Below are 27,246 nucleotides of genomic sequence, written 5' to 3' on the forward strand. Positions count from 1 at the left end.
TTCAATTCAAGTCATGGAAAGTCATGGAATTTAACAAAAATAAGAAAGAAAAAATATTAACCTTTAGCACGCCAGCTTTCTTTCAAGTTGTTTCTTGACAACAAAAAGTATGCGGAATTGGATCGAATTACCAAGGAAGATCTTCGCAATGAACTGTGTATCGCGGTGAAAAAAATGACAGTTCGTCAAGTCACAGTGTCAGTGACGGTTACGAAACGGAATTTACGAAAGTGCAGATGGATACAAACAGTGGCTGGTCCAGTTTAGTGAAATGACAGGACCAGCAAACATTACCGATAATCTGACTGCGTAGCAAATGCTTGACTTGCTTGTCGAAGAGACACTGCGTAGAAACTGACTCAAATTCAGTGCAAAGCAAGCCAGTGTCAAAACTGGCAGTGACAAGACGTAAAAAGTTTGCTTGTTCGGAAATGGCGACCTGTGGATCTAGTCATGGAAAATGTTGTTGAGGCTCATGGAAAAGTCATGGAATTTTGTTTCTAAAAACCAGTGGGGACCCTGTTGACAGCGTTATAGCCGTCATTATTCCCCCCTCTGCTTCTTTACCTCTGTAAACTTGTAGAGCTAGTTATTTTTCGATAAACACCCAGCAACCAAACAAATAACGACCCAGCAACAGCCTGAATCCTCGATAGCGCAATGGGTTGAGAAGCTGTTCTGCGTCGGTACTACTTTTGCGACTGAAAAGTTCCGAACGCTCTAATGTACGAAGTATACATCTCTGGAGCAAACAATACAAACATACCGCATTTGAATTAACAACTACAGGCTTGAACACATGAATCTCCATATAAAATCCATGAGTTTGGTTGTTTTCCGAATCTAGATCTGCCGTGCACAAACGTTCATCACAAGCAAATTCCCAAGGCAAGTAACTCTCGTACTTTGTCTAGCGACAAGAGTAGTTCCCCTTTCAAATTTCTTTTCACTCAGTTTCTTCGACAACAGACTGCAATCCGACGGTCAGTTTTCAACAATATTTCATTTAATAAACATATCACACGCAACCAAATGAACACATCTCATCAATTTAAACAACATAAAGCGGTTTCTTACACTATTTTCCCCAGAAAACTGAACTTCATACAGTTTTTAACGTTAGAACACGGGTGCAAAAGTTCGTCTGCTAGTCCCATTTGACGAAAGAACATTATGATTATCCTAAGCGATACCAAAACATATATAGAACACACAATATCTGCCTTTGCCGCCACAGCAGAATAACAGCATATCTGTGTACTTGATTTTAGTCCAAAATAGGAAAACTGACAAGAAGTGTTAACAGAATGGAATGATTTGCACGGAACTATACAACCGCGCATTAATCGATCGCCTGCGCAGGTATTTGCCACAGTGAGTGAGTGAATAGGATTCGATCAAACTTTCGCAAAAAAACTCCTCTTTTCTTTGAATAACTGAAGAAAGGAGGAATAAAGAGGTTACACACCTCGTCTCAGTGATTATAAAAAATAATGGTCTCAGTTCGCGGTCATGAAAAAGCTCGCTAAAGCTCGCATTTTTCATGATCCGCTAACTTCGACCATTATTTTTAATAATCACTGAGTGTTAGGAAACGCTACCGTTGCTGAGCTTTGGTTCGGTTTTGTGTGTTGAATGTGGTTGACTTATTTGTACTTTGTGGGAAAGTACCGATATTATATTTTGTAAACACAATATTTATGCTTGGACGAGAATGCAGGTGAACTTTCTAGTCCTGTCAAAACAAGTTGTTTATCACGCTGTTTGTAGTGTGAGTTCGTGGCGTTCGTTCGGATTAAGTGCGTCGGCGCTTTTGATGTGCGTCACAGAGAGCGTCACTGTTCTAGTCCATAGACGGCTCGTATAATGTAGTTGTATCATGTTCGGTCTGGAATATTCTCGAGATTGAGTATTTACTATATATGCCAGCGCGATTTGAATGTTAAAAAAGCTTCTATTTGAGTTCTGCTACGTTGTGCAGTTGTATGTATTGAATGCTGAATAAATCCTCGAACTCAATTTGACGAGTTGTTTTCTGCTGCTGCGAAGACGGGCGACGTAGAATAAAAGAACACAACTATACGACATTTGAGAACTTGTGGCAATCTCAAGTGTCGTGTAACACTGAGACTCGGCATGTAACCTCTACGTATCGTCACTCTTCAACTAAGTTCAAGGATGGAGATACAGAAATATTCAACCAATGAAAAGTCAGTTCGCCAATGACACGCCGAACGTTTGCAGGATTGTATTGGCGAACCGTACCGCTGCAACCCAAAAATAGGGAAATCCCCTGATTTGATGACGTCGCCGAACATTCGCCGAACTAGTTTGGCGTGGTTCGGCTGTAGTTAGTAGCGGGCTTAAGAGATAGTCGCCAGGTGTGCTAACAAAAAGAACCAATACAATGTTTACGACAGTCATAAAAGACTCATATGTCGCTGATTGGGCCGCCAAGGGCACATACTCATGAATTCATGGGACGTCAAAAGGCAGACCTCAATCTTGACTATTTCTACACTTTGTCAATAATCCGTGGCATTTTGCTTACCAGTGTAGTGATCTAAACTTTCTCCATGTCCAGCTTTGTCAGACTCGTTCGGTCACTCCACTCACTGCACATGGACACAACATTGCATCATCTGTTCAGCCTCTAATTAAACCCCTAATAGTTATAGTGACAGCCTCTAATTAAACCCCTAATAGTTATAGTGACAGCCTCTAATTAAACCCCTAATAGTTATAGTGACAGCCTCTAATTAAACCCCTAATAGTTATAGTGACAGCCTCTAATTAAACCCCTAATAGTTATAGTGACAGCCTCTAATTAAACCCCTAATAGTTATAGTGACAGCCTCTAATTAAACCCCTAATAGTTATAGTGACAGCCTCTAATTAAACCCCTAATAGTTATAGTGACAGCCTCTAATTAAACCCCTAATAGTTATAGTGACAGCCTCTAATTAAACCCCTAATAGTTATAGTGACAGCCTCTAATTAAACCCCTAATAGTTATAGTGACAGCCTCTAATTAAACCCCTAATAGTTATAGTGACAGCCTCTAATTAAACCCCTAATAGTTATAGTGACAGCCTCTAATTAAACCCCTAATAGTTATAGTGACAGCCTCTAATTAAACCCCTAATAGTTATAGTGACAGCCTCTAATTAAACCCCTAATAGTTATAGTGACAGCCTCTAATTAAACCCCTAATAGTTATAGTGACAGCCTCTAATTAAACCCCTAATAGTTATAGTGACAGCCTCTAATTAAACCCCTAATAGTTATAGTGACAGCCTCTAATTAAACCCCTAATAGTTATAGTGACAGCCTCTAATTAAACCCCTAATAGTTATAGTGACAGCCTCTAATTAAACCCCTAATAGTTATAGTGACAGCCTCTAATTAAACCCCTAATAGTTATAGTGACAGCCTCTAATTAAACCCCTAATAGTTATAGTGACAGCCTCTAATTAAACCCCTAATAGTTATAGTGACAGCCTCTAATTAAACCCCTAATAGTTATAGTGACAGCCTCTAATTAAACCCCTAATAGTTATAGTGACAGCCTCTAATTAAACCCCTAATAGTTATAGTGACAGCCTCTAATTAAACCCCTAATAGTTATAGTGACAGCCTCTAATTAAACCCCTAATAGTTATAGTGACAGCCTCTAATTAAACCCCTAATAGTTATAGTGACAGCCTCTAATTAAACCCCTAATAGTTATAGTGACAGCCTCTAATTAAACCCCTAATAGTTATAGTGACAGCCTCTAATTAAACCCCTAATAGTTATAGTGACAGCCTAGTAAAGAAATAAAGAAGAGACTGTTCGCTTTTCCCATTCACTTACATGCTACAACCAAACATGACTCAACTGAGGGCAACCTTTTTTGACTAGATCAGTAGATGGCATGAAAGCAACTTTTTTTTGCCTAGATGGCATGAATGCACAGCATGAAAATTGAAAGCAATGTTTTTGTAACCAGATGGCATGACATTTAAAGATTAGATGGTTTAAAGGGAGACAGATAAGGGCAACATGGACATAAACTGAGATTTTGCTTCCATGTTTGGGCCCAGGAGAAACTTGTGATTAGTACACCGGGACTTCAGGTGATGACGGGTGTCTTCTAAATGCAAAACTAGTTTGATTTCAGTTTTCACTTTAAAAACATGGTGTCACTCTCAGAGTATGGAAGTGTTGTTGAAACCATGTTACTCGGACTGTTTTGATGCAAAGTGGGTGTGTTTCCGGGAGACGCACTTTCTGACACCAGTAATACTAATAGTGCCATCTGCATTTCCTGGTGGTAAGGGAATCACACACATATTGCACAAAACTAACTTGAATGTGAAATCTCTGCGTTCAGTTTCAGTTGTTTAGGTTGAACTTGAAGCACTGTTAGTTGTTACATTGGCATGATCAAACTCAAAGTTAAACTTTGCTTGACTATCAAGCTCAAAGGCAAACCTCATGGTTCTTGTAACAATGAATTAATAATGTCTGAACCAAAGTAGAAAGTTCCACACATTTTAAGGTCTGTGTCAGAACTGCGAGTTATGTGAGGTTTTCAATTCCATCACTCATTCACTGTGCCTAACATTTCGTACAATGGTTCTTTTAATTATAAATGTTGCTTTGTTTGTGTGAATCACTGAATTTCAGTGAATGTTGTGAGAGTGAGTCGTGGGTGTGTAACATTGATGGTTTAACAATTTTTAACATCTGATAATTTCAGTGCTTATGGTTTTGGGCATCAAAGATAGAATATGTGTTTGTTGTGTTAAGAGTCTATGTCAATAAAGCTTGACCCCTGTCCTTATTTTGCAGGAGTGATGTTGCGGGTCATGTGGAGACACGGACAGAAACAGGTGAGGAGTCTGTGGCTTTGCACACTGCGTTGCGTGATATTGCACTCGGACAGATATATCTGGTTGCAACAGTCCCAACTTTGCTGAATCTTGATCTTTTCTCTGTGCATAGGCAATGATAGAGTTTTAACAAGATACAGAGAAAGGTGCTAATAGATGAGCAACTTGTAAAGCCTGTCCTTAACTAATAACTGGGCGAAGACAACTACGCGAAGTATACTTGGCAAAGCTGGCCGCACGGGGCATTAGTACTGAGTTTTCGGTAAAAAGACTTCGCGAAGTCGACTTGGGGCTGAATTAAGGGCTGCCTTTTGAGGTAGGCTGTTATTGTCGTTAATGATTTTTATGATTATCATTATTTCACTTTTCATTGCTCAGCAGTATTTGGTGCATGATATTGTTGCTAATGTATTATCTTCTCTGTTTTTAGAATGCGAGGAGCATTACGTCCAGTATTACATCCATGGAAACATTGGAAAAGGTATGTTACTGTTAGATGCTATACAGTAGTTTTCCTGTTTAGTTACCAGTAGCATTGCCACATCGCCCAGAGTCAACTGAGCACACAGTGAAAACTTAGAAAAGGCACTTTTTTTCTCACTTCGAGTGAAAAATAATTGGCATAATTGATGTTTGTGAGTCACATATTATGTATCAAATAAAAAAGGAATGAATAAAGAAATGATTCAAAAACAAAGTTTACTGTATGAAATTAATAAAAGATGTGTTTTGGAATATTTTGAGTGTGAAAGTGCGTGTTCGTCTTCACTGCCTCTCGCGGCCATTTTCGCGTCACTCTTAGCAGACGACCAGTTCATTTCAAACTGCTCGGAATACCGTAATTTTCATTGGAGGGCTGGGATATTTTGCAACCAATCAGAGAAAGCCTTCATCTTTCCCATACAAAAAACCGCGAACCACCTGAAGCTACATCTCCGCCAGCATGTCTGTGAATATTACTCGTGTGAGTTTCACTAAAATTTGGTCTGAAAACTTCCATCGGCATACACGGTTGAAATGCAGTTTATAAAACATTAAACTTCTGTTTCATTTAAGCCAAAAAATCAAAAGAATCGAGCGAGAAATGACTTATTCCCCACGATTATGCTGCGCAAAACTGGACCCGAAAAATGCAAAACTCGGCCGATCAAAAGCCTGCCATGCGTTGTTCAGAATCACAATAGCCCGCTCAGAGAAAAGTCGCTCTGGATTGGTCTATGCAACGGGCTCACAATGAGGCAAATCGCTTCACGATGGCGACGAAGAAAGCACGATTGCTGCGAGATATGAAAAAAGTTGTACTTCTTAAACTAGTAGACGATTCGGTCAGTGAAATCGTCAAAGATAACGTAGTCATGATGGAAAATTTAGCTGGGGTAGTCCCTGAACCTTGAAAAGCGGTGGATTCCTCGGGTTACGTAGAAAACCATGCCGAAAAGATCGCAACACGCTACACGGCATCACAGTGTAAACACCGCCGCCATCTTGGATTACGCGGCGCGCAGTGGGCGAGCATATACCAAAGCCGCTCGCCGAGTGCTTCGCGAGCGCTTTCCTGCACTGCCCTAAGAAACGGCTTTCTGTCATTCGCACTGCGGGCGACCCGTGGCGAACCGCTCTGGGCAACTCGTCTCTGAAGAGGTTGCGATCTCGGCTCGCTCAAAGCAAAGTGATTTCGAACTAAAATGACCATATCTCGAGAACTACTGCACCGATTCAAATAAAACAAATTGCTATGTGCTCAGAATGTTGATCTCTTTAAAATGGTGTGTTTCTTGTCATTCAACCATTAATTTCAAAATTTCATGTCATTGCCACAGCAATCAGTTTATGTTCCAAGTTCACTGTTAATTTTGAGTGAGATACTGGTCATGGTTTATGTTCTCTATTCCCACATGTAATGTAAACATTTCAGAAACACTCAGCATTGTCAAGCCTAGTGTAAATCATGTTTTTTTATGTCGTTTTTGATGGATTTGAATGTATGTGGCTACTGTGTGTTATTACAGTGATCATTTGTTGTGCAGCGACTTTTCCATCAGAATCTACCAGCCGGGTGACCGATCATTCCTGTCCTGAAGGAGGTAAGAAATGATGTCTTTTTGCTTCTGCTACCGATATTCATCATTGAGCTGTGGAGTGTGTGTCCCTATGCTTTTAGTTTTACTTTCAGCTTCAAGTTCAAGTTAACTGCATCAGTAAGTTGCCTATTCTGTTATCTAATTGTGTGTGTGCTCGATTTGATGCGCGCTTTTGCTTTTATTTAGTCCAAATCCTAACACTGTAAATTGTGCGCGGTGCTACGTAACTTCAATGTGCTCTTTCAGTGTGTTTCACCCGCTGAGTGGAAGTCTTATGAATCATTTTCAGATTGTATGCGCCGATGGTGCATTACCTCCACACATCACCTCTTTCCCCTGGTACTGGATGTGTTCCTGTGTGTGTGTGCGTGTGTATGTGTCTTGGTATTTAAAAGTGGTTGTGTGTTGGTATCTAAAAGTGGTTGTGTGTTGCAGGACCCCTGTCACCCAGCATCACCACCCCCCTGCCTCCCCTGGAGTTGTCCCTACAGGAGCAACAGGAGCTGGGCTACATGCCGCTCAGAGATGACTTTGAGAGGGTGAGCAGTGTACTTGTTATGTAGCATGCACTTTGCATTTCACCCGTCTCTTTGGTCCTTTGGCCAGTCAAGTTTAAAATTTGGATCTGCGTGTGTCATGTGCTGGGCTGATTTTTCAGGGCTCCTAGATTTGGATAATGTCAGGAGAACTTGAATGTCAATGTTATTAAAAGATTGGAGAAAACATGGAAAGGTTCGGAGGTTTTGTCAGTTTCTTGGACTTTAATTGCTGAGTCATGAAATCAGAAAAAAAGTGATCAAGACTGTGGTTCCAAGGGGTAAGAAGTAAGTGAGTTCCTGGTATTTAGACTATGTCCTTTGATGGAGTTTTCTTCCACCCAAGACAGCGGAGTCGGAGTAAGACGGCAGCAGTCAAGTGTGATTGTGAGACAGAGTCCATCATTGTCTTCTCTACGTTTCAGGAGTACGACAACGAGGCAGAAACTCTAGTCAGCGGCCTGGCTATCAACGCTGAGGATGACGACCTTGATCTCAGTACGTTCTTTTTATTTCTCTGGTGTACACAGTGATTTATTGTGACATATTTCTTAAGGATTGTAGCCATTTTGAAATAAACATTTGATCAATAACAATTACTGTACTGTCATGACTGACTGTTACGATTACAAAATCGAAGAGTTTTCCTTGCTGCCAGTAGTTGCCTAAGTTATGGTGACGACTTTGAATATATTTGCCATGGAGGCTATGTTTGTGGTGTGACATGATCTGTTCTTTAAATATCTGACCCCCAACTCCCCACAAGCTTTGATACATTCTAAAGTTAGTCTCAGGAGAAGCTAGATGGTTCACAGCGAGGAACTTGTCTCTGTCTGTTGATGTTGATAGCTTAGGGGTGGGAAGTAGACTTCTGTTTAGCAGATTGAACAATTGTATTGAATATGTGCTTGCATAGCGTTGTCAGTTTGTAGAATGTTTCAGCAATGCTGTTGAGGCTGACAGTAACGTATGTGGTTTCTTTCCTGCAGGTGTAAAGCTATCGTGTATTGGCAAGTACCGGGTGAGGTTACGCGAGCGTGACAGACGGAAGCGAATAGCACGCACCCACAGCCTCATCTCCACGTCTGTCATCCCCAACAAGAACTGCAAGACGCCCAACCCCAAGCGCAAGTTTGCCAAGGAGGACAGGTCAGTTTTCGGCTGCTGACTGATGATAACTTGTCTGTAATTATGCTGGACGGCTGAGCACAGAGCATTTTAGGCATTTGTGTCTGTTTCAGACATGTCCCTTTTAAAATATGATGGAAATTGTATGACTGCTAAAGTGTTGTTCTCAGGCCTTGTTCTGTAATTGATGCATCCTTTTGGATGTGTCTCACTTGTCTGACCCTTGCCCTGTGGACAGGTCCATAGTTTTGGATGTGTCTCATTTGTCTGACCCCTGCCCTGTGGACAGGTCCATAGTTTTGGATGTGTCTCATTTGTCTGACCCCTGCCCTGTGGACAGGTCCATAGTTTTGACATGTAGGATGTCTTGACAGAGCGTGATGTTGGTTGTGCAATTGTTATTTTCCGTTATTGTCCCTGAGTGAGCGTTGACAATGTGGTGTTGTCTATAGATCTGTGATTATATGAGTGTTGTCTAAATGTGGTGTTGTCTAAATGTGGTGTTGTCTAAATGTGGTATTGCCTGTATGAGTGTTGAACTAGTGTGGTGTTGCCTGTATATCTACCCCCCGCGGGTTAGGGGGAAGAATTTACCCGATGCTCCCCAGCATGTCGTAAGAGGCGACTAACGGATTCTGTTTCTCCTTTTACCCTTGTTAAGTGTTTCTTGTATAGAATATAGTCAATGTTTGTAAAGATTTTAGTCAAGCAGTATGTAAGAAATGTTAAGTCCTTTGTACTGGAAACTTGCATTCTCCCAGTAAGGTAATATATTGTACTACGTTGCAAGCCCCTGGAGCAATTTTTGAGTCACTTGAGAAAAAGTGACTCTATGTAATCGGTCAGTGTTAGTCTGTCCGGCCAGCCGTCCGGCCGGCCGGCCGGACGGCCGTCCATAGACACCACCTTAACGTTGGACTTTTCTCGGAAACTATCAAAGCGATCGGGCTCATATTTTGTTTAGTCGTGACCTCCAATGACCTCTACACTTTAACGGTGGTTTCGTTGACCTTTGACCTTTTTCAAGGTCACAGGTCAGCGTCAAAGGAAAAATTAGACATTTTATATCTTTTCTCGGAAACTATCAAAGCGATCGGGCTCATATTTTGTTTAGTCGTGACCTCCAATGACCTCTACACTTTAACGATGGTTTTATTGACCTTTGACCTTTTTCAAGGTCACAGGTCAGCGTCAAAGGAAAAATTAGACATTTTATATCTTTGACAAAGTTCATCGGATGTGATTGAAACTTTGTAGGATTATTCTTTACATCAAAGTATTTACATCTGTAGCCTTTTACGAACGTTATCAGAAAAACAAGGGAGATAACTAGCCTTTTCTGTTCGGCAACACACAACTTAACGTTGGGCTTTTCTCGGAAACTATAAAAGTGACCGGGCTCAAATTTTATGTGAACGTGACTCATTGTGTTGTGAATAGCAATTTCTTCCTGTCCATCTGATGCCTCATATAATATTCAGAACTGCGAAAGTGACTCGATCGAGCGTTTGCTCTTCTTGTTTTATTAGTGCTTTTGTGAACAAGAAACAATTAACAAGTGGCTCTATCCCATCTCCCCCCCCTTTCCCCGTCGCGATATAACCTTCGTGGTTGAAAACGACGTTAAACACCAAATAAAGATTGCATGTATATCTGTTATTGTCCCTGAATGTGTATTGACAGAGTGTGGTGTTGCTTGTGCAGGGAGTTTGTGGAGAAGATGAAGGTGTTCACTCCATTCCAGATGAGTGAAGACCTGGAGAGGTTACAAGATGGCTTACTGAGTGAGTGACTTTTCCTCCTTTGTTTTAAACGTTCCTGTCTGATTAAAAGCGGGGACAAGCCTTCATGAGCTTTAATTGGGAAGCCAAAGGGTGTCCATGCCAAAATACCAAGATAAACTTAGAATAAAGTTTGAAGAGTTTAACAGTTTTGCTCGTAGAAATAAATGGGAGTGGTGTGTCGAGCTGATAGGATGCCATAGTTTGTCAGAAATTATGAAAATGAAATAAGTAATGAACAGCCTCGCTGATGTGCTGCAGAAGGTTGTGTTTGGGAAGGACACTTTACAGAAAATCGCTTTATGTAGTGTAAACAGATATCTTTGTTGGCAACAAAAGTTTCAATATATATATAGATTAAATTACATATTCTTACTCCGAATCACATAAAGCATTTGACTACGTCTGAGATGCTAGGTACTGAAAAAACGCTACCCATCAAAAAACAAACAAAGGGAAGCGACCCCTACCAAAAAAGCTTGAATAGCTATGGTAACAGCCAGGTTCCCTGGGAGTTACCTCCCATATAGCTACTTCCTCTCTGTCACCACGTGACCGCTCATACTGACTTCAGCGTCTTGCAGAGAGGTTGTGTTGGAAATTTTGTGCGCTTTCTGTGGCTGCCTTTGGTGGAGTTGTTCACTTGCCGGCCACGTAACCCATCGTTCTCCTGTCAGGGCTTCGTTTGGTGAGCCCGTTCTGTTTTTTCTGTGGTTTTTGTTCGTTTTCGCCTGCTGTTGCTGATATTTTGTCCCTTGGACTCTGTGTGTCAGTAACACGTGCGTGTGGCCATTTTGCTTCTGTCAGCTTGGCTGACTTGCTGTCTGTGGCGTTTAACCTGTGCTTGTTCACTGTTTTGTTGCAAGTTTGGTTTGTTTCTGCGTGTTAGTTACTGCTTGCGGTTCGTGTTTACGTTCATTTTCAGTAACTTTCCTTGTGAAATTTTTTGCTTGTTTACGTTTTCGTTGTTCGTCAGCATGGCTGATCCAGACAAACGTAAGGGTAAATCCGATTTGAAGGGCAAAGTGAAACCTAAATCTTCTAGCACCAAGCCTTTGGTGGTCGTGTCGGATGAAGCACGCAATACCATTTTGACGGTGCCCATTTCACCGCCTGGTCCTAGCACTGTTTCTCGTCCTAGTACTTCTGCCGTTACTCCGCCGCCGCCCTCCGCGGCTCCGGAGCAAGGGGCTATCGTTGCCTCCTTTTTGAGTTCGTTACTCCCAGAGATACGTTCCATGGTTCAGACTGAAATGCAACGAGCGTCTCCTTCCGCTAGCGCTTTCCTTCCTGCGGAGATGGGGGGGGTGCGTTCCCTCGCTTCCGTGGTGGTTACCTCGGCTTCCGGTCTGCATGCTCAGGCTGCTTCCGCCTCTACCACAGGCGTCTCAAGTAAGTCGGACCGGTCTGGCAGCCCTCGTGAGGCGTTCGGACATTCCCTCACGGGAAACGGTTCATTGGCGCGGGGTCACTCCCTGCTCTCTACTGGCAACAGTACTCCGTATGGTGAATCTGTCGCTCAGCTTCGGTGTCTGCCCTCACTAGCCCGCACCCAGTGCCGCAGTGACGGGTTTGACCGAGAACTGGCCTCCGGGCTTTACGGCTCTCAGCCGCAGTTCTCGCATTCGTCGTTTCCGCCCCCGGCGGTTTCGACGTCTGCACTTCCGGCTTCGGCCGGACACGCTGTCTCTCATCCTAGCACGTCCGCTTGGCTGCAGGAGAGGGATCAACGGCGTGAGGTTTTCGCGCTTCCGGCGCTTCAACCAGGCAGGCTGTCACTTCCCCCGGACGGGGTCGCGACTTCCTCCCACGTACATCCGGTGGCTTCGGATGGGTTTCCGTCTTACCCTATGCACTTTAGTCAGGGTTCAAGTCGGGATCACTTCCAGGATTACGGGTTTCCGGTTTCCGGTCATCCCGCGTATCCTGCCGCCGGCGTTCTGGATGACTACGGTCATGGCACTTCCTGTGACCACTCTGATGTGCAATCAGTGGCCAGTGAAGAGCCTCCTTCGGGAATGTCGTCAAGGCTGCGTGTCATCCTGGACACAGCAGCTGAGGTGACTTCACGTTATTTCCCGGAGGGCACGGCTGCGGCGGTGGCTCCCACTTCGGGGGTACCCTCGGCGATGTCGGATTTCCTACCTGCTAAGGAGGCTAATCCTTCCTTCCGCTTCGCGGAGTCGCCCGCCATAGCCTACCATCTGTCGCAAGTCTGGGCGTCGGCGCCTAGGCGGACAGGTGGTGTGCCTTCGGACCCTGTTCCGTTTCTGGTGCCTTTCGGCACAGTTCCGGAACAATCTCAGCCTTGGCTGGCGACGATGGCACAGACTTCTACTTTCGTGCCATTGCCTCAGCGGAAGCTCGCGCTTCCTCGGCATAGCCGGAACCTTGTTGCGTCTTACGCACTTCCGCGTTCCGTCTTGCCGGTGACGCCGGACTTGACAGCACTCCTGGCCAAGCCAGTCAAGGGCGACTCAGTCATTCCGGTGAAAGATAGCACTCTCCTCTCCCTGGAGGAAGTCGGACGTCAGCTGTTGGAATTGGCTTCAATTTCCGACACGCTGATTCGGGCTCTCTCTAGGGCTTTGACGGACGACTTAGTCCCGTTTACGCTCAGCGAAGAGCAGAACGCGGACGACGTCTCCTCCCTCCTCACAGCGTTGGCTAAGGTAAACGAGGAACAGACTCGTCTGTCCTCTTTACAGTACGCACACGCAGTCTTGGCGAGGAGGGAGTTGTTTCTTGCCAACTCTCAGTTTGCAGAGCAGGTTACCAGAGACACTCTCAGAGTGTCTCCGGTTGTGGAGGGCTCCTTGTTCAGCCAAATGGCGCTTGTCGCTCGGCAACAGGAGATTCAGTCCAACAAGGATTCTCAATTCCTGGACATGACTCTACAGGGCATGAAGCAAGCTAAGCCTTCCCAGCAAGGGAAGTCTCAGCCGGCCTCTCATCCCAAACCTGCTCAGAAGAGACCTGCACAGCAGAGCTCTAGAGGCGGCAAGAAACGGATGGCGTCGGGAAGGGGACGAGGCGGCTCGAGTAGCAAGCCTCACCCCCAATGAAGCGCTCCCGATCTCACCACCCTCCCGCCCTCCACTCTGGTGATGGCGGGAGGCCCCTCCCGGGCACTTTCCCATTGGATGGTATCAGTAGACAGCCAATGGATAGTGGGAGTTGTGAGATCGGGCTTCCGTCTCTTATGGCGGGAGGAGAAGGCACCTCTTTCCCGACATCCGCCGCTCTTCAGACCCCCCTCCTCGCAGGAAGCAAGATCCGTCCTTCAGGCGGAGATTGTCTCCCTGGTGCAGAAGGGCGCGGTCGAGAGGGTCCTGGACCAAAGCTCACTGGGGTTTTACGGCCGGCTTTTCGCCGTCCCCAAAGCTTCAGGGGCGTGGCGCCCCGTCTTGGACTTATCTCTCCTCAACACTTTTTTGAGAGAGATCAAGTTCAAGATGGAGACGCCGGCCACGGTCAGGGACTCTCTGCGCCCAGGAGATTGGGCGACCTCCATAGACCTGACGGATGCATATTTCCACATTCTCATGCATCCGGCCGACCGGAAATGGCTTCGTTTCCGGTGGGGAGATCAGGTCTTCCAGTTCCGCGCGCTCCCTTTCGGGCTGTCTCTCGCACCATGGATCTTTACCATGGTGGTGAGACAGTTTTGCGCTCTGGCGAGGTCGCAGGGGGTTCGTCTGCGGGTCTATCTGGACGATTGGCTCGTTCTGAATCAATCCCAGATAGGCTGCTCGCAGCATACCCAATCGGTTCTTCGAGAGGCTCACTTGTTGGGTTTCTCGATCAACCGATCAAAGTCGGAGCTGATCCCGTCTCAAACGTTCACCTACCTCGGGATGTCGTTCGACACGGTTGCCTGGACTGTCCAGCCCTCCCAGCGTCGGGTGGACAAACTCCAGGCTCAGATCCTCTCCACTTTGCCTCTCCTGCAGGCGCCCCTCCGGTCTCTCGCCTCCATCTTGGGGCAGATGGAGTCCATGGCTCTGTTGGTTCCTCTGGGCAGGGTCCACAAACGGCCTTTTCAGGCAGCGCTGAAGCCGTTTGTGGACTCTCCTCAGGTGGACTGGAACGCCCTCGTCCCCCTCCAGGGATGGTTCCAGTCCGCGACCCTTCCGTGGCTGGACACGGAATGGATCAGCAAGGGAGTTCCGATCGCCCTACCTCCCCCAGACTTGGATCTGTTTACAGATGCTTCTCTGCGGGGATGGGGGGCACACACGGACCTACACACGGTGTCAGGTCTGTGGTCGGAGGAACAGAGCCAGTGGCATATCAACTTGCTAGAGCTGGAAGCAGTAGCTCTAGCTCTAGTCGAGTTTCTGCCCTCCCTGCAGGCCAAGCATGTTCGTCTGTTTACAGACAACACGACTGTGGCCGCCTATATCAACAAGCAGGGAGGCTCGCGGTCCCCGTCTCTCTCGGACAGGACCTGCGAGATCCTGAAGTGGTGTGCTCTTCACCACATCACGATCTCAGCCAGGTACCTTCCAGGGAGGCTGAACACTCTGGCGGACGAGCTCAGTCGCTCCGGCAGAGTGCTTCAGTCAGAGTGGACCATCACTCACGGGGCACTGCTGCGCCTTTGGGCTCAGGTCCAAAAGCCTCTCGTGGACCTCTTTGCCACAAGGTTCTCGAAGAGGCTTCCGGTGTTTGTCTCGCCATTCCCGGATCCTCAGGCTTGGCGAGTAAACGCTCTGGACATTCCCTGGACGGGCCTGGAGGCGTACGCCTTTCCGCCTTTCCCATTACTCAGCCGAGTAATTCGAAAGGCGGAGCTGGAGGGGCCGACTCTTCTTCTGCTGGTCGCCCCTCTGTGGCCGTCGCAGGTCTGGTTCCCGGACCTGCTCCGGCTCGCCCACGGGCCTCCCATTCCTCTCGCCCTTATGCGAGGGGAACTCGTGCAGCCCCGAACAGGCATTCCACACGAGGAGCCCAGTCTTCTGAAGCTTCACGTGTGGAGGTTGTTCGGGACTCACTGAGGCGCTCGGGAGCGTCATCCTTGACGCTGGATCTGGTGGACCGCTCGCACAGGGCGTCCACGGCGTCTGTTTACGCCTCACACTGGAGGTCCTGGGCCTCCTGGTGCTTGGAGAAGGGGGTGAGTTCGGTGGCGCCTCGCTCTATGCAGGTGGCCAACCACCTCTCTTTTCTTTTTTCGCAGGGTGCGTCTGTTTCCTCCTTGAGGGTCCGGCGCTCAGCTATCTCTGCGACGCTTAAGCAGATCGGTAGATCTATTAACGTCGGGGGTGTGATTGCAGCAGTAATCAAGGGTGCTGCTCTCAAGCATGCCAGGTCCAGGTGCCCGTCCCCCAAGTGGGACCTTTTTCTGGTCTTAGCATTCTTGCGGTCTTCGGAGTTCGAACCGCTGCGGGAGGCTAGTCTGCATAATCTTACTCGGAAGACGCTGTTTCTTCTTCTGTTGGCGACGGCCCGGCGGGGTAGCGAGGTCCACGCCCTGTCGGGTCTGCCAGAAGATATTTCTTTCGAGTCGGACGGCTCTGTCTCTTTACATTTCCGTCCCGATTTTTTGGCCAAAAATCAGACTCCGGGGCAGGCCTCTCCGTTGGTTAGAGTCAAGGCACTGACCAACGCGTTGGCTCCGGACGACCCTGATTTGGCCAACTGCCCTGTTCGGGCCCTCCGTTTGTACTTGGAGCGCACTCAGCCCTTGCGTTCCAAGTCTCAGAAGTTATTGTTTCTCTCCCTTCTTACAACTCGGGAGAGAGATGTCTCAAAGGTTACGTTGGCCCGGTGGGTGACTTCTCTGATAAGGCAAGCTTATGTTTGGAGTAGCACAAACAGGGGGGGGGCGCTGCCCGCCTTTCCCCTGGACTCCCCCAGAGCCCATGAAACGAGGGCATGGGCATCATCGCTCGCAGTCCTACGCTCCATGCGCCTCGATGATGTTTTGTCTACTGCGTACTGGCGCTCTGAAGATATTTTCCTGAATTATTATCTTCGGGACATTTCTGCCCTCCGCCAGGACGGCTCTCGTGCTCTGCCTGCACTTGTAGCAGCTGGTCAGGTTCTGACCAGAACGTGATGGTGAGTTTGAGTTTATTTCTTGCCCACCTCCATGTTGATGTTATCTGCTTTATGTGATTCGGAGTAAGAATATGTAATTTAATGGAAAATTTCTAAGTAAATTTTCATTTCATTAATATACTTACCCGAATCACATAGTGAATTCCCTCCCTCCTTCCCCGCTTGTGGTTTTTAGTCTTTCTGAAGCCGTATGAGCGGTCACGTGGTGACAGAGAGGAAGTAGCTATATGGGAGGTAACTCCCAGGGAACCTGGCTGTTACCATAGCTATTCAAGCTTTTTTGGTAGGGGTCGCTTCCCTTTGTTTGTTTTTTGATGGGTAGCGTTTTTTCAGTACCTAGCATCTCAGACGTAGTCAAATGCTTTATGTGATTCGGGTAAGTATATTAATGAAATGAAAATTTACTTAGAAATTTTCCATTTACGTTTTTATTTTTTGCGAGTACATGTATTGCCTTTTTGTATGATGTCAAATCTAATTTTCCTTGCATAATGTTGAATTTCCAGGTCTTGGTATTAATCTCTTTGTTTCGCCTGTTGCAGAGGAAAAGGAAGAAAAAGCCAAAATCACAGATATGTCAGAACTACGCAAGCAAGGGGTTACAATTTTAAGCGGTAAGCTATTCACACTTTGCTTAGTTTGGACAGCACCCCTTTTTTTGTTTCTTTTAAGTTACTTTGTTACTTATCTTCAGTTTCTTCTGTTTGAGATTTCTGTCATTTTAAGTGGAGAACTTTTCTCTTTTTCATTTGCACTTTACTGCAGTCCATTCTTGTGGCACATTTTGTTGGATGAAACCTTAAAAAACATAGCAGTAGAGAAGTAAGTTAGATTCTGGAATATGATAAAGCTTAGCAAAGTACGAGACCCATTTTGTGTGGGGATGCAGACTGCAGTGTTATTGTTGCAGAACAACTGCCAGTGATTGGCTGGTACCCTGTGATTGTAGTGATAGCTTGCTGGCTGCCCCCACCCTTATTTCACTGTCAACCCTCGCTGTCCTCATTTGCTATGGAGAAATCAACCTCATGTGCTTTGTTACAACTGCTCTTTTGAGGGGGGGGGGGGGGGAGCTAGGGATCAGGTTACTGTTAGAGTTTGTACGCTGCTATTCTTTACCAGCATCTCACTGCTGCAGAGGTTTTCCTCCTTCACTCTCTCTTGTGGCTGGTTTTCACAGGACCTGATTTAGGTAGTCTTAGATGTAAACAAACAGTCTTATTTTCTGCTATTCTCTAACCACTTATCTAAACTGACTTTGAATAACCAGATGTTTTAGCATTAGCAGAGCAATGTTCCAGTTATAACGGTACTCAAGATTATTGATCTACGGTATTGTAGCTGACAGGTGGACTGTTTCAAGTGTTCAAAGAACATTGAGATATTTTACCCCGAAAGGTAAAACAACCCTCTTTTCATGTTCTAAGGCATTTAGATAGTGGACTCGCAAGCCGGGCATGACAGAATTGCTGTCAGTGACTTTTACTGCTTCACTTTTTACTCAATTCCAAAAGCACAATGAAAGTAAAGAGAGCCATGTACCGTGGTTGTTTGAGTGACGGATGTTTGACTGTGTGCTGTTCTCCAGATGTTGAGGAGTTTGAGGAAGAGAAGTTCAAGCGAGAGAAACGGAAGGAGAATAGGAAAAAGCTGGTGAGTTGTGTGCGCTTCACCGCTTGTTCCTCCATTCCTTCCTCTCTTCCATCCTGCATAACACTGGGTGAAAGTCTTTACCTGCCAGGGCGGTGGGCATAATCCTCCATACATTGTGTCCATAACACTGGGTGAAAGTCCTTACCTGCCAGGGCGGTGGGCATAATCCTCCATACATTGTGTCCATAACACTGGGTGAAAGTCCTTACCTGCCAGGGCGGTGGGCATAATCCTCCATACATTGTGTCCATAACACTGGGTGAAAGTCCTTACCTGCCAGGGCGGTGGGCATAATCCTCCATACATTGTGTCCATAACACTGGGTGAAAGTCCTTACCTGCCAGGGCGGTGGGCATAATCCTCCATACATTGTGTCCATAACACTGGGTGAAAGTCCTTACCTGCCAGGGCGGTGGGCATAATCCTCCATACATTGTGTCCATAACACTGGGTGAAAGTCCTTACCTGCCAGGGCGGTGGGCATAATCCTCCATACATTGTGTCCATAACACTGGGTGAAAGTCCTTACCTGCCAGGGCGGTGGGCATAATCCTCCATACATTGTGTCCATAACACTGGGTGAAAGTCCTTACCTGCCAGGGCGGTGGGCATAATCCTCCATACATTGTGTCCATAACACTGGGTGAAAGTCCTTACCTGCCAGGGCGGTGGGCATAATCCTCCATACATTGTGTCCATAACACTGGGTGAAAGTCCTTACCTGCCAGGGCGGTGGGCATAATCCTCCATACATTGTGTCCATAACACTGGGTGAAAGTCCTTACCTGCCAGGGCGGTGGGCATAATCCTCCATACATTGTGTCCATAACACTGGGTGAAAGTCCTTACCTGCCAGGGCGGTGGGCATAATCCTCCATACATTGTGTCCATAACACTGGGTGAAAGTCCTTACCTGCCAGGGCGGTGGGCATAATCCTCCATACATTGTGTCCATAACACTGGGTGAAAGTCCTTACCTGCCAGGGCGGTGGGCATAATCCTCCATACATTGTGTCCATAACACTGGGTGAAAGTCCTTACCTGCCAGGGCGGTGGGCATAATCCTCCATACATTGTGTCCATAACACTGGGTGAAAGTCCTTACCTGCCAGGGCGGTGGGCATAATCCTCCATACATTGTGTCCATAACACTGGGTGAAAGTCCTTACCTGCCAGGGCGGTGGGCATAATCCTCCATACATTGTGTCCATAACACTGGGTGAAAGTCCTTACCTGCCAGGGCGGTGGGCATAATCCTCCATACATTGTGTCCATAACACTGGGTGAAAGTCCTTACCTGCCAGGGCGGTGGGCATAATCCTCCATACATTGTGTTCATAACACTGGGTGAAAGTCCTTACCTGCCAGGGCGGTGGGCATAATCCTCCATACATTGTGTCCATAACACTGGGTGAAAGTCCTTACCTGCCAGGGCGGTGGGCATAATCCTCCATACATTGTGTCCATAACACTGGGTGAAAGTCCTTACCTGCCAGGGCGGTGGGCATAATCCTCCATACATTGTGTCCCCTCCTGGCTGCTTGGCCTGCACAGCTTTCTCTTCTCTCTCGCCCCCCCATTCCAATACCCTTCTCTTTCTGCTCTCTCTCGCCCCCCATTCCAATACCCTTCTCTTTCTGCTCTCTCTCGCCCCCCATTCCAATACCCTTCTCTTTCTGCTCTTTCTGCTACCCATCGCGTTCCCTTAGTATCTCCCCCACTGCTCTACCCCTGCCCTAGGTGAGTTAGTCTCTCCCCGCTGCCCCAGCCCTTCCCTAGGTGAGTTAGTCTCTCCCCGCTACCCCCTTCTCTTACTCTCCTCCCATCTACTCCACTCCACCCCAACTGCTAGTGCTTGCAGTGTTCCAGGCGTGGACCACATTCAAAGCTGGTGTTTGAACGACTTGCTGCATCAGTTGTAATGCACGCTGTCCTCTCATGCTCATTGTCCACATGTGGAACCACACTAGTGTTAGGGCGCTCCCACCCCTCCCACTTTCTTTAAAATAAACATTGTGTGTGATTCCTTACTATGCAAACATGGTGTGGATAGTGTTTGCCTGATCCCTGAACATCTCTCATGGAATCTGTGCATTGGTTCTTGCAAGCAACTCTTTGTAAAGCTATGCATGTGCACATATAGATATACCCAACTCTTTGTAAAGCTATGCATGTGCACATATAGATATACTCAACTCTTTGTAAAGCTATGCATGTGCACATATAGATATACCCAACTCTTTGTAAAGCTATGCATGTGCACATATAGATATACCCAACTCTTTGTAAAGCTATGCATGTGCACATATAGATATACTCAACTCTTTCATAGTGTCTCCTTGAACACTAACATCACACACTGTTTTACCCACCCTAGATGACTTAGCTACAATTTTCTAACAGTACTAACATGTTTTTTTGTTGGACTTACTGTAGCTTTGAGTACTACTACTAACAGTATGGATGTGCAAGGTAGATGGTGCTGGTGCTTTTTCTCCACTTGGTTGCTGCTGTATATTGTGCTTTGCTTTAATGTCCATTCAGTTTGTGAGTGAAAGAACCTGCTCTGCATGTATTTCCAGTGGTCTTCTCTTTTCTGAAGATTATTAGAAATGCAAGTTCAAAGTCAAACACAGATGTAACGTTCTCTTTTTGAAATCTTGTGATTGTTTAGGTTGTAAAGATTTTGGGGTGGATTTTGTTTGTCTGTTTGCTGTCTTTGTTTTGTTTGTTTTCTTACCCCCCCCCCCCCCCCCCCCCTCCAAACCAGTCATGACTGTGTGCAGTGTGGTCTCCTGTCTTTGTTTTGTTTGTTTTCTTACCCCCCCCCCCCCTCCAAACCAGTCATGACTGTGTGCAGTGTGGTCTCCTGTCTTTGTTTTGTTTGTTTTCTTACCCCCCCCCCCCCCCCTCCAAACCAGTCATGACTGTGTGCAGTGTGGTCTCCTGTCTTTGTTTTGTTTGTTTTCTTACCCCCCCCCCCCCCCCTCCAAACCAGTCATGACTGTGTGCAGTGTGGTCTCCTGTCTTTGTTTTGTTTGTTTTCTTACCCCCCCCCCCCCTCCAAACCAGTCATGACTGTGTGCAGTGTGGTCTCCTGTCTTTGTTTTGTTTGTTTTCTTACCCCCCCCCCCTCCAAACCAGTCATGACTGTGTGCAGTGTGGTCTCCTGTCTTTGTTTTGTTTGTTTTCTTACCCCCCCCCCCCCCCCTCCAAACCAGTCATGACTGTGTGCAGTGTGGTCTCCTGTCTTTGTTTTGTTTGTTTTCTTACCCCCCCCCCCCCTCCAAACCAGTCATGACTGTGTGCAGTGTGGTCTCCTGTCTTTGTTTTGTTTGTTTTCTTACCCCCCCCCCCCCTCCAAACCAGTCATGACTGTGTGCAGTGTGGTCTCCTGTCTTTGTTTTGTTTGTTTTCTTACCCCCCCCCCCCTCCAAACCAGTCATGACTGTGTGCAGTGTGGTCTCCTGTCTTTGTTTTGTTTGTTTTCTTACCCCCCCTCCAAACCAGTCATGACTGTGTGCAGTTTGGTCTCCCTGTGCTCCGAGTTTGGCGAGCTTGTCTGCCCTCTCACTGTATACACTGTATCACATACTCCCCCTGTTATTTCCCTCTGCTTCCCTTGTACAATGGGTCTCTCAACTTTGCTGTGGTGCTGGTAGGAGTACCAATGTATTCTGATTGTCTTTCAGTCAGGAACAGTTGTTACCACCTAGTTAGACATTCAGGTACAATTCAAACCCTGAAAGTGTGTCAGTGTTTACTCAGACTGTGAAACCGGGTGACCAGTTTTGGTGAGAGTCAGGATTCAGATTTTACATAACGGCTAGTGTGTCCTGTAGAAGCACTAATGTAGGCCGATGCTGTCCCTTTAAAACTGCGTATTGATTAGTTCAGCAGAGAACGTATCACACTACACATCATCAGCTTTTAGATGAATCAGATGACATCTTCAACTGACATTCTGAAAATGTCTGTGTGAAACAGTTGTGTTACCTTGCAAAATGTTTGAACAGAGAAGATATCATATGGCTTTAAGGCATTTCAGGGTTGTTCTAGCATGGAGAATTATAAAGCATTTCACTTGATTAAGTCCCCTGGCATTTGGACGATAGCATTTAGTATTGATGAAAAAGGTTTTATTTTGCTAAATATTTTTCTTTGTTTTTTCTTTTTTCTTTGTTTTGCTTTTTAATTGTGTTTTTGATTTCTGAATATCAATTGTGTTTTGTTCCTCTAGTGTTACTGTTAATGTTGCTAGTGTAAATATAATTGTGCCGCTACGAGTAAACACCTGATCCCAACCGGGAGAGATATATTTGCTGACACCTTGCCATGTCTTGCTTTGCTTCATCTTTGGAATTGGAATTTGACAGTGAATATTATGTAGTACAGCAGTCCCTGCAATGTACGGCCCCCGGCGTGAGCGGACACCTGACATGTACGGACACATTTGCTCGGCACGGAGTGTTTTCCTTCTATATTTGCCCCCCCTTAAACGGACACCTGCAAAACGTGGACACGGACACTCATTTTCGGTCCCAACAGCAGGTCATACCTCCAATGTACGGACAGACCATCGTCAAATTTTCACCACAACAAAATCGATAACAGAGCAGTCCGGCTCTTGGTGCAAAGATCACAGCCGCAATGGCGTGACGACAGTCACTGGTAACTTGAGTGCACCTGTACCCATCAGGAGGGGGGGGGGGGGGGGGGGGGGGTAGTTTTGGTCAGGAGTGGAGTACATGCGAAGATGCCAACATGAAACTGCACTGTGCTCTTTATTCTTGTCCGTTGGACGTAAACAACAGAAACCACATTGCCTAGTCAGTCTACGGAAAATGGCACCATAACCAAGGATTTATTGCTAAAGAATTTCTGTTTTCAGATTCATGTTCTGCTATGTTTGTAGTATGTCTGGTCAAAAATCGAGAAAAATATAATTATTTTTAAAAAAGTTATCAAGTGTGTTTGTCAGTGTGTATTTTGTCACAAAGCGATTCTACGTTTTTTACATTGTCTGAACTGTTTTGACACCACGAACATCAAATATAACATGCAAGTCACAGTTTATGATTACAATATAAAAAAATGTCTAAGATATTAAAAATCAAAAGGTCTAGGTCATTGGGTCATAAGGTCAAATTTGTTGTTTATGCGTGAAGTGAAGGCTGTGTAATCATTTTCAGCAGCATAACGAATATTTTTTTTATACACGCACTAAACACACACACACACACACACACACACACACACACACACACACACACACAGTGACACACACACACATACACACACACACACAGGGGAAATTCCAAAGTAATTGGTACACAAGGTCATATTTATTGTTTTCAACTAAAAGTAGAATACTGTACTCATTTTAAACCAAACATCATCTTTGTGAAGGTTTTGTTCTACAAAAACATAAGTATTCCTGTACAGGAGAATGTAAGCGCACTCAAGCAACATGTAAAAAGGCCACAAAGTTTGCAGTGTCAACTAAGAAAAGTAAGATGAATGATGTCAGGAAGTCGCTGGATAGTCTACCGCGTGACAAGGGAGCAGGGTATACAAAAGCAAACCATTCAAACACAAGCAATGAAACAACAAACGTAAACAAGGCAATTGATTAGATAAAGCATCACATAATCAAATAATCGACAACATTTTAAATTCAAAGCACATAACTCCAACATCATTACACAAACATTGCACAACATTCATAAACATTATTGACCAATAATGTATTCACAGCGTTAGTCATGCATTGGTCGACTGCAGACTGCAGAATTGAGCATCAAAGCAGTCATAAAACACTCAATGAATGCATTCACTGAATACAAATATCTGTGAACACATTCCGTAATCAGAACAAAATCAGGAAACAACAGGAATGATAATAATTATGTCCCTTGAAAAACATCTCACAACATCAGTCACTGTCATAGAAATAAAGAAAGGCTCCAATACACATTTGTACATTTGAAAAACATCTCACACCGGTCACTGTCATAGAAATAAAGAAAGTCTCCAATACATATTTGTACATTCTCCAAAGAGCAATGCTAGTTGTTCTCTTAATCATCTGTCTGTAGAAAGGCCTGCCCAACATCGATCCGTCCTGCGTACATGGTGACCGGCTTGGAAGCTCTGGTAGACATCCTTGTGAGTTTCTTTCAGCTGCAGCATGTCCTGGAGATACAGGTGGAGGGATTTGGTGTAGAGGTTGTGCCCTGCTGCTGCCATGAAAGGCATCATTTCATGGACAGTGGACAGATGCAGGTCCCAGTTTCCTGTGCGTTCAGCTTTGAGGAACTTGCGCAGAATGTCAATCATGTCCATGTACTGAATCCACAGTGCAGCTGTGGGGTGGCACTTGATGGTTTGCTTTTGGCGTTCTAGTTTTAGCTGAATCGATGCGATTGTCTCATCAACGCAAACTTCTCCTAGCGGGATAGCTCCACTCATCAACAAGTCCCACATGTTGGCTGCACGGGCAAGGTCCCCATCAGGCCCCTCACATGAGACAGGAGCATCTTCATTTGCTGATGGCGCGATATCATCCACTGTCCCAGCAATTTGCACATCTTCTGGTACATCTGTGCTATCAATTTCCTCAATGGAGACGTCACTTAGTGTCACATCCAGGTCTGGGAGTGGCAGAGAGATTTTGAACGTTTGTGAGGTCAGGAGTGCGTTCAGAGCCGAGTCAACCAGAAAGTGGCCTCTAACTGCTCGGGACACTGCCTTGCCTTGAAGCATGTAGTTGACAGCTGTTGGTGCATATGTCAGTTCTAGCACCTCCTGCAGACCGCTGCCCTCCATCAAACGTCCAATGCAGCCCAAAAAGCTCATTTCCATGTGAAAACCTCCAAGCCTTAGAACAATGGAGGCCAAGTCAGCATCATCAGGTTTGTTGGCGACGATCTCATGGGCTTTCCAAAATAGGGGCTGGTCGAAAGTGAGCACTGGAGTCGAGCCATGTCTCTTTGCTTCCTTCGCCGTGAACAGCAGTGTAGAGTGAATGCAAGTCAGATCACCAGGGTTCATGTCGATCATTGGCAAGAAGAAAACGCTCGACTTACCAGGGTGACGGTCGTTGTGGACAGCCTGCATCGTTCCAGACCATGAAGGTCTTGCAGGCTTCAGCGGCCACACCACCTTCCACAAGACATCAAGGTGTATAGATGGGTCAACAGCTCGCAGGTTTTCTAGTTCCCTGTATGTAGTGTTCCCAAAGTGAACTGCCTTTGACTGGAAATACACGATGTCAATTGTTCCCTTTTCTTTTGAATCTTTGGAGGTGACATCCAACCTAGGAATAGGCGTTGTTCGTCGTGTTCCAGGAGTTGTGGTAGCAATCATTCCCATACCATGGAAAGAATTGTATCCATCCAAGGTACAGGAATTGTGATCCACATTGTCAGCCACGTATTGTAGAATCACATTCTTGGCACATCCTGGAATATCTGTACTTTGGGACACAGCTGCATTTGCCTCAAATCTCTGCACCTCTGTGTAGGAAGACGAGAAGCCCATCGCATTCAACACATCGATCAGATATCGGGAGCCAAAAATGGTGGTGCATTTGGACTCCAAGTCCAATTTGAAGTGGGGCGATGACAACCCTAGGTCGAGCTGCCTGGACAATTGCTTGTCCCACAGATGCAATTTTATTGTCAGCATCTTTTTCGCTGAAAATCAAATGCAGGAAAAGCTGAAGGGACTGGGGAACAAAGTCCAGGTTGTACGTCCCTGAAGAAATATCCTCTGATGTTGGATATTCCTTGTTTGTCGTTGCAGAAGCAGCTTTTATTTCATTCTTTATCAGTGCTGCAGCAGCTTTCACCAGCTTCAGTTTTTCACTTTCGTCGTCATTAGTCTTCGGAGAACTGTAGAAATCATGAAGAATGGATTTAGCTGTTGTGCGGAATGTTACAACATTAGACTTGCCCAGAATGTTCGCTATGATGATTTTTTCATCAAATCTCTCCAAGAGCTTTTCCTTCATCCATTTGGTGGTGTAACCAACCCCTCCACTGAACACTTGCATTTTCTGCACAAGCTCTCCGATGGTGATCTGTTCGTCATCGTGGTTAATGAGATATTCTGCTGTTTTCTCAAAAGCTTCAAGTTTTTCAGTGTCCGGTGGTCTACCCACACTTCGGCTTGGAGCGTTTGTCAGTGCGTATGCACCTGGCTTGTCATTATAACGTTTGGGAATTGACAGACCAAGCGCTCTGAAGTTACAGTACAAGTTATATGGTACACAGCATCTGCTGCATGCAGGTCTCTTGCAAATTCAAGCTTTCCCTTGACGATATCTGCCCACTCATCATTTCTTGCGTCACATTTTTTCAAAATTTCAGTTTGTAAAGATAATGTTCTGACTCTGTATGCCTCATCAGGTCCACGTGTTTTGGAAAGATTTACCCGAGTCCCACAGAAAAAGCAGCAACTTGCAAAGTCAAATCTGTGTTGCTTAGATCGTGTGCTTCGCTCTCCAAGCTCAGTCTTATCGGTATCTCTGTTTTGCTGTCTTAAGTCTTTCTCGATATTATTGTCGTTGGTGTAATCCCTTCGACACTCGATATGCACCCTTTGACCAACTGTAGGCTGAACGGTTCTGTTCTGTCTTCTCTGGCTCGAATCCTTGATTCCTGTATCAACAAACAAATAACATTGCTCACTACAAACTCTTTTTTATAGACATTTCAACAGAAGCACGCAATTTGTTAACCGGCTATGACCCCACACACTTGCTTTGATAAGTCTCACTGGATGACACCCAGTAATACAACAAACTACAAATACAGCACAACATGTAAAAGAACACCAAAGGGAAAAATAACAAAAGAACAAAAACAAACAAAATAAAAAAGGACATAAAACAAACAAACAAACAAACAAACGTTATGGTATACGGAACACTAAGAAACTCAAATTTATCATAAGAATTGAAACAAATCAAGAGAGAGAACATACTTGCACATCCTTTCTTTCCCAGGGTATTAAACTCGACGTCACATGGTTCGTTGCATATTGAACAGGTTTTTAATGGATCATCCATTGTGGTAGCCTTTGAAGTGCTGCAAGTAAAATAGTTTTCATGAACACAAAT

General features: G+C 45.6%; 1 protein-coding gene across 1 annotated transcript in view; it reads left to right on the forward strand.

Moving 5' to 3' along the window:
- The window catches only part of LOC138953168 (transcriptional adapter 2-beta-like), a 43,641-nt gene that overhangs the window by 1,742 nt on the left and 14,653 nt on the right, over nucleotides 1-27,246 (forward strand). Inside the window, exons 4-12 of the mRNA XM_070324967.1 lie at nucleotides 4,837-4,877; nucleotides 5,308-5,358; nucleotides 6,905-6,961; nucleotides 7,394-7,497; nucleotides 7,920-7,992; nucleotides 8,484-8,643; nucleotides 10,327-10,406; nucleotides 17,012-17,083; nucleotides 18,058-18,122. Of these exons, the coding sequence (XP_070181068.1) occupies nucleotides 4,837-4,877; nucleotides 5,308-5,358; nucleotides 6,905-6,961; nucleotides 7,394-7,497; nucleotides 7,920-7,992; nucleotides 8,484-8,643; nucleotides 10,327-10,406; nucleotides 17,012-17,083; nucleotides 18,058-18,122 (703 nt within the window). The remainder of the gene's footprint in view (nucleotides 1-4,836; nucleotides 4,878-5,307; nucleotides 5,359-6,904; nucleotides 6,962-7,393; nucleotides 7,498-7,919; nucleotides 7,993-8,483; nucleotides 8,644-10,326; nucleotides 10,407-17,011; nucleotides 17,084-18,057; nucleotides 18,123-27,246) is intronic.

Source organism: Littorina saxatilis, linkage group LG17 (genome assembly GCF_037325665.1).
Source record: "Littorina saxatilis isolate snail1 linkage group LG17, US_GU_Lsax_2.0, whole genome shotgun sequence".
NCBI classification, from domain to species: Eukaryota; Metazoa; Mollusca; class Gastropoda; order Littorinimorpha; family Littorinidae; genus Littorina; species Littorina saxatilis.